The 6,910-nt window shown below is 46.9% G+C and overlaps 1 protein-coding gene across 4 annotated transcripts; it reads left to right on the plus strand.

Moving 5' to 3' along the window:
• Positions 1–1,040: 1,040 nt before the first annotated feature.
• Positions 1,041–6,497, plus strand: LOC134159094 (insertion element IS476 uncharacterized 39.2 kDa protein-like). 4 transcript variants are annotated; one of them, XM_062609661.1, is made up of 2 exons: positions 1,041–2,219; positions 6,367–6,497. In XM_062609661.1, exon 1 carries the CDS (start codon positions 1,087–1,089, stop codon positions 1,816–1,818), a length of 732 nt encoding a protein of 243 aa, XP_062465645.1. In that variant the 5' UTR covers positions 1,041–1,086; the 3' UTR covers positions 1,819–2,219; positions 6,367–6,497. The 4 variants fall into 4 exon arrangements, with proteins under 4 accessions (XP_062465645.1, XP_062465643.1, XP_062465644.1 ...); XM_062609659.1 differs by having other exon boundaries at positions 1,041–2,213; XM_062609660.1 differs by having other exon boundaries at positions 1,041–2,205.
• The last annotated feature ends 413 nt before the right edge of the window (positions 6,498–6,910 follow it).

Consider the following 6,910-nt stretch of genomic DNA (forward strand, 5'->3'; position numbering starts at 1 on the left):
TTTCAGCATGTCACACGTTACTTACAGCCAGTATTTGCTGTGTTAGTGTTTATCAGGTGGTGGGCTTGGGCTAAGGTTCTTGTCTCATTGTACTTTATGTTAATGACTTGTAATACAAAAGAATCGTTGATCATGAAACTGATCTGGCTTATGTTCCCAGTGTGGTCACCACCTCTATACTTTGGGAGGTATATAATAGAAGTGCTTAGCAATTACACACCTTTTTTCCCCTTCTTGGGTGGTCAACCTGTGAAGGAGACATTCTCTTAAACTCCCAGCAGCCCCCCCCCCCCCCCCCCCCCCCCCCCCCGGAGTGTCTCTGTAAACTTGTTTGAGAGTTTTGAAGGTTTTGAATGGACTATAAGTACCTTTGAGACCTGTTTGCTGATTGTGATGGGGATCACCACACTGGCACGCATACAGAGTGTGTTTTGCCCATGACCATTTTGTCTGATCTCAAGAGTTAATCAGAGTCGGGTTTGCTCCTTGTCTGGGGTTAGACAACGATATAGGACGACCAAGAGATTTTCCCCTAGGCTGGACAGCCATGAGTTGCAGGGTGTGTGGGAGAGTATGAGTAAGTATCTAGGCCAGTGGCCCCTCCAGTACTTTGGAATGTCACCACTGAACAAGTGCAAAATCCAGAAAAATTAGTAAAACACTTAAATGAGGTATGTTGCCATTCTGGCCATACCAGAGATGGACAAATCATGGCAACGTGCTGGGGCTTGGCCTATGCTTACAGGGCCTTGTTCAACACTATCCAGCACCTTCAAAAGGAAAAAAAAAATGTCCCTGGATCTGAGGGCAAAGCAACAGACGGTGCAGCTACTCCAGCTCCAAGCACAGCAGCTACACCAGCCCCAGCGACAAGTACAGCAGCTACCCAAACCACAGTGATAATCTTTGCAGCAAGAGTTGGGCCACTGACGAACACCAGAACAACCAACAAGTGGATAAAGCTGCTAAGATTGAAGTGGCTCAGATGGACTTAGATTGGCAACATAAGGGTGAATTATTTTTTCAGGCTATCAGGGTAGAGATGCAACATACAGATGGGCTCATGATCAACAGGTGGACTTAACAATGGACACTATTGCCCAGGTTATTCATGAGTGTGAAACATGTGCTGCAATTAAACAAGCCAAGCGGTTAAAGCCTCTTTGGGATGGAGGACGATGGTTGAAGTATAAATATGGGGAGGCCTGGCAGATTGACTATATCACACTCCCACAAACCCACCAAGGCAAGCGCCATGTGCTTACCATGGTGGAAGCAACCACCGGGTGGCTGGAAACATACGCTGTGCCCCATGCCACTGCCCAGAACACTATCCTGGGCCTTGAGAAACAGATTTTGTGGCGACACGGCACCCCAGAGAGAATTGAGTCAGACAATGGGACTCATTTCCGGAATAACCTTATAGACACTTGGGCCAAAGAGCATGGCATTGAGTGGGTATATCACATCCCCTACCACGCACCAGCCTCTGGGAAAATCGAACGGTACAATGGGCTGTTAAAAACTACATTGAGAGCAATGGGTGTGGGAACTTTCAAGCATCGGGATACACACTTACCAAAGGCCACCTGGTTGGTCAACACCAGAGGATCTGCCAACAGGGCTGGCCCAGCCCAGTCAGAACTTTTACATACTGTAAAGGGGGACAAAGTTCCTGTGGTGCACATAAAGAATTTGCTGGGGAAGACAGTCTGGGTTATTCCTGCTTCAGGTAAAGGCAAACCCACTCGTGGGATTGCTTTTGCTCCGGGACCCAGATATACTTGGTGGGTAATGCGGGAAGATGGGGAAGTTTGATGTATACCTCAAGGGGATTTGATTTTAGGGCAAAACTGCCAATGAACCCAAATGTATGCTGTTGCCTGCTATGTAATACATTTATAGCCCACCAACTAGATGTCTTCAGGTCACCAGCGACTGGCCCTGACTTCCCTCCGACCATCAACCCAACAAAGAATGAACTTTGATAGAACCAGATAAGTTCTGCGGTAAAGGAACGATCAGCATCAGCAGGCAACGCTCCATCACTGCACACAGCTTCTCCTGCCCTGAAAGACTGTTACAAGAGATGGAGCCCGATATCATGAACCAAATGGACTCAGCAGCTTTATAGGGATTGGTCCATGCACTAAGGAATGATCTCTCTCTCTCTCTCTGTGTGTGTGTGTGTGTATGTATATATATGTGTGTGTGTATATGTAAGAGTGATGGTATATTGAAAATGTGGGATCTGAGCATGACGTGAATGGTATGGAGTAAAGGGTGGATACACAACATGGGGTATCCATTTAAACCACAATACTGGTTTTCAGTGTACAGCTCAAGGCTTACTGGTTTTGCACACAGCTTTGACTATACGTAGTGCATTAACTGAAGGGCTGCATTATTAACATAATGGTAGGGATACATAGTGATCAACTTTATAAGTCAAGAAGACTTATAAACTCAGTATGTGTAGTGCCTGTAGAATCTTCTTGATTTTACAGAAATAAAAACAAAAGCCAACAACAAACATTTATCAGAAAATAATACAGAACTTATTTATCAAAGTCATTAATTTAATATAACTAACTCACTCAACCTCCAAATCAGTTAAGTGGGAAAGACACCAAACTTTTGGAACAATTCTCAAATTAACAGTATCCAGATCACACAAGGATCAATTTTATGTCTAAAAAAATCACTTTTTCAGTTAAACTGAATTCCTATGCAACAATGAAAGGCACCAGATCTACAAACAACTTCTAAATAGGTTACGTACAGAAGCTCTTGTATGCAGCTACTCCTATTATTAAATTCTGATCATGGCCCCTAAACCGGCCCTGACCTGTGCCAACCAGAACAGTCCTACACAGTGCCCAAGCAGCATTCATGCAACAGTCTGCGAAAGGGACTATCCTCAATAGGTTGGATGCATGAATCCTCTGAGTGAAGGGAGGAAACAATGTATAGCTTTCCACCCCAGACTGGTTCTTGGCCCATTTTACTTGTTTACAGCTGCTACTAGAAAACATCGTGGTCGGAAAATCAGTATCTTTATCAGGAAACAGTGCAGAGAAGCACTTCAAAACCTAAATGTGCACAGGAAGACCACCAGTTCTCCACAGAAAGTCTCCACACACTCTCATTTAACACAAATGAGGAAAGTTCAACTGGTTTTGAATTAAGTCAGTAGTACTATGCTGATTTCCATATGTTAGCAATATGGCCCTCTGCTTCACAGCACATCTTCATTTAAGGTCTGAGCTTAAGCAGTTCTGAGAGATTTAATTTGTCTGGAAAAATCTCTTATGAACTGTGGTTGGTTTGTTGGTCTGTGTCCCTAGATATAAAAGGATTAGAGCTTTAAAGGCAGAAAGAAGTGGAGCTAAGTCAAAACTACAAAGCACTTTATCCATTTGTTCCTACAGAGGATCACTAAATGCAGTAAATCAGGTGCTGTTAAAATCTTGGGGGAACTGGTTCAGAGAATTTCACTGACAGAAGCATGATGCCTGCTTCTTCCATAGGGTAATATAATAAGAAACAAAGGCAATGATGCTGGCCAGAGCTTTGAATGGAAGAATATGATTTTAATTTGGTAATAAAGGCAAAATACTTGAAAGTAATTACTTTCCTCTATATTTTTAGATATCTGTGATTTAAAATAGTTTTAACCTCTTTTTTGTAAAATGACAAACCCTTTCACAGGGTTTCATATTCAATGTCCATTCACTAGCTTCCAGGAAATTGTCTCTAATTTTTTCTTTTTCAAAATGAGAATTTCCTTATCTGTAAACTTCCAGTTGAAGTCTGTCACTTTCTGTCCAAACCTACATTATTCCAAATGCAGATGGATGCCTCTGTGAAAGAACATTTTGGAAGGAAAAGTAACTTCCAAAACTGTCCCTCAGGAAAAGGGAATCTGGGATAATAAGGGAGGAGTGTTTTCTCATGCATTGATAATACACAAATTTCCTGTGCATCCATCTCTGTAGACGTAAGTGGAATAGGAGAATGCATGAAAGTTGAAAGAACATGAGTGAAGCTTAGGTGTTTCACAATGAAAAGTATCTCAAGTGAGAAATACACCCGGGATTCACGTGGGATCTGTGGAAAATGACAAGGTAGGATTGCAATAGCTGGGCTATCATTACTTGGCAAGTCTTTCTGTTGGAGCATCACACTTTGGGTAATTCGCTTTTGGCCAGGATGACTAGAGACTGACCTTAAAGGTTTCTGATTACTGTGCTCAGGGAAAAGGAAGATTCAAAAGCCCACCAAACTGAGTAATTAGAATTTGCAATTAACAACTGCAAGAGCCCCAGACTGTCAGAGGATTCAGATTCAAATTCATGACTTAAGTCAGAAGAACTGAGGGCCAGACTCTTCCAAATGCAAACTGTCCTGGGTTCAGCAGTAGCACTCATTTTTCCCCTTCTTGGTAGCTGGTGCAGTGCAGTGTTTTGACTTTCAGCTTGGGAACAGAGCTGATAGTGATGTTTAGGTTTGGCCAAGGACTTTGTGAGCCTCATGCTCTGCCAGGGAGGAGGGGAGGCCAGGAGGAAGCAGAGACAGGACACCTGACCCAAACTGACCAAAGAGGTATTCCATACCACAGCACGTCATGCCCAGGAGGTAACTGGGAGTTACCCGGAAGGGCTGGGAGACGGCAGGGTTGGAGGAGGTATCAGTCAGAGCTTGGTCGGGCTGGGGGGGGGCGAGTTATCGGTCGGCTGGTGGTGAGATGATGTATTCTCTTCCCTTGTTATTTCCTGTATCATTATTATCATTGGTGGTAGCAGTAGTGATTTGTGTTATACCTTAGTTACTAAACTGTTCTTATCTCAACCTGTGGGACTTGCATTCTTTTCGATTTTCCTCTCCGTCCCTCCGAGAGCAGGGGGAGGGCAAGAAAGGGGGGGAAGTGAGCGAACGAGTTACCTGACTGGGTTTAAACCACGACAGTTCTTTTTGGCGCCCAACGTGGGGCACGAAGGGTTGAGATAACGACAGATCTGACCAGATTAATAGTCACTCATCACAATGCTGATTTATTGGCTCTCAGAGTTGTTTTGCTTGATCTCACAGCTTCAGGATGTTGTAACTTACGTAGAGCCGGTATTTGCTGTGATAGTGTTTATCAAGTATGGGGCTTGGGCTAAGGTTCTTGTCTCACTGTGCTTTATGGCAATGGCTTGTAATACGGGTGGGCTCCAGCAGCAGGGTGGGACGGACGTGGCCGTGGACTTGTACCTGGCCGTCCGGCTGCTCTTCACCGTCCTGGCCCTCACCCTACTCTCCATCTTCGTGAGGCTGCGGGGAGCCGAGGGGGAGCGGCCCCGGGAGCCGGCGGCAGCCGAACCGGCCCGGGAGAGCGGCCCCGGGGACCAAGCGGCAGCGGGAGCGGGGCCGGAGGCCGCGAGGGGACGGCTGCAGGTGGAGGAGGTCGGGGCGGTCGAGGAGAGGAAGGAAGGAGCTGCCGAGCAGCGGGAGAAGGCGGCGGAGGAGCCGAGCCCCGCGGAGGAGCCGAGCCCCGCGGCCGAGCCGAGCCCCGCGACGGCCGAGAGCATTCCCCGGAAGCCGCCCGCCGAGCCCCAGGAGGATGCAGGAGACCACGCAGCATTTCCCAGCAAGGCGGAGGAGGAAGAGCTGGACTCAGGAAAAGAGAAGCTGGCGGTGGGAGAGCCGGCAAGCACAGCAGCTACACCAGCCCCAGTGACAAGTACAGCAGCTGCACCAGCCCCAGTGACAAGTACAGCAGCATCAACTGAGAGTTCTGAAGGTTTTGAATGGCCTTTGGGTGTCCTTGGGACCTGCCTGCTGATTGTGATGGGGATCAGCATGTTGGCACACACACAGGCTGTGTTCTACCCACAACCATTTTGTCTGATCTCAAAAGTTAAGCAGAGTCAGGTTTGGGCCTTGTCTGGGGTTAGACAACGATATAGAGTGACCAAGAGATTTTCCCCAAAGCTGGACAGTCATGAGTGGCAGGGTGTGTGGGACAGTATGGGCAAGTATCTAGTCCACTGGGCCCCTCCAGTGCTTTGGAAGCATTGGAGATGGAAGGCAGCTGTATGGAGTCCCCAGCAACAAGTTGCAGAAACTGCTGAAGGGGACAGTGAATTATTTTAAGCCTGGTGGGCCCATGGCACTTCAGGCCATCAGAGCAGAGATGCAACACAGAGATGGACTCATGATCGAGGGGTGGACTTAGCAATGGACACTATTGCCCAGGTTATTCACGAGTGTGAACACTACACACAGTCTCTCCTGCTCTGGAAGACTGTTACAAGAGATGGAGCCTGACATCATGGACCAGATGGATTTAGCAGCTTTATAGCTACTGGTCCATGCACTTAGATAAGAGTGATGGTATATTGAAAATGTGGGATCTGAGCATGACGTGAATGGTATGGAATAAGGGGTGGATAATGTCCTGGGTTCAGCAGTAGCACTCATTTTTCCCCTTCTTGGTAGCTGGTGCAGTGCAGTGTTTTGACTTTCAGCTTGGGAACAGAGCTGATAGTGATGTTTAGGTTTGGCCAAGGACTTTGTGAGCCTCATGCTCTGCCAGGGAGGAGGGGAGGCCAGGAGGAAGCAGAGACAGGACACCTGACCCAAACTGACCAAAGAGGTATTCCATACCACAGCACGTCATGCCCAGGAGGTAACTGGGAGTTACCCGGAAGGGCTGGGAGACGGCAGGGTTGGAGGAGGTATCGGTCAGAGCTTGGTCGGGCTGGGGGGGCGAGTTATCGGTCGGCTGGTGGTGAGATGATGTATTCTCTTCCCTTGTTATTTCCTGTATCATTATTATCATTGGTGGTAGCAGTAGTGATCTGTGTTATACCTTAGTTACTAAACTGTTCTTATCTCAACCTGTGGGAGTTGCATTCTTTTCGAT

This window comes from Pezoporus occidentalis, unplaced genomic scaffold, assembly GCF_034315485.1.
Source record: "Pezoporus occidentalis ecotype Australia unplaced genomic scaffold, CSIRO_AGI_Poc_V1 ctg14, whole genome shotgun sequence".
Classification (NCBI taxonomy): Eukaryota; Metazoa; Chordata; class Aves; order Psittaciformes; family Psittacidae; genus Pezoporus; species Pezoporus occidentalis.

Excerpts from the sequence above, each read along its gene's own strand:
- LOC134159094 (XM_062609661.1), top strand. The coding sequence starts at position 1,087 with ATGGACACTATTGCCCAGGTTATTCATGAGTGTGAAACATGTGCTGCA.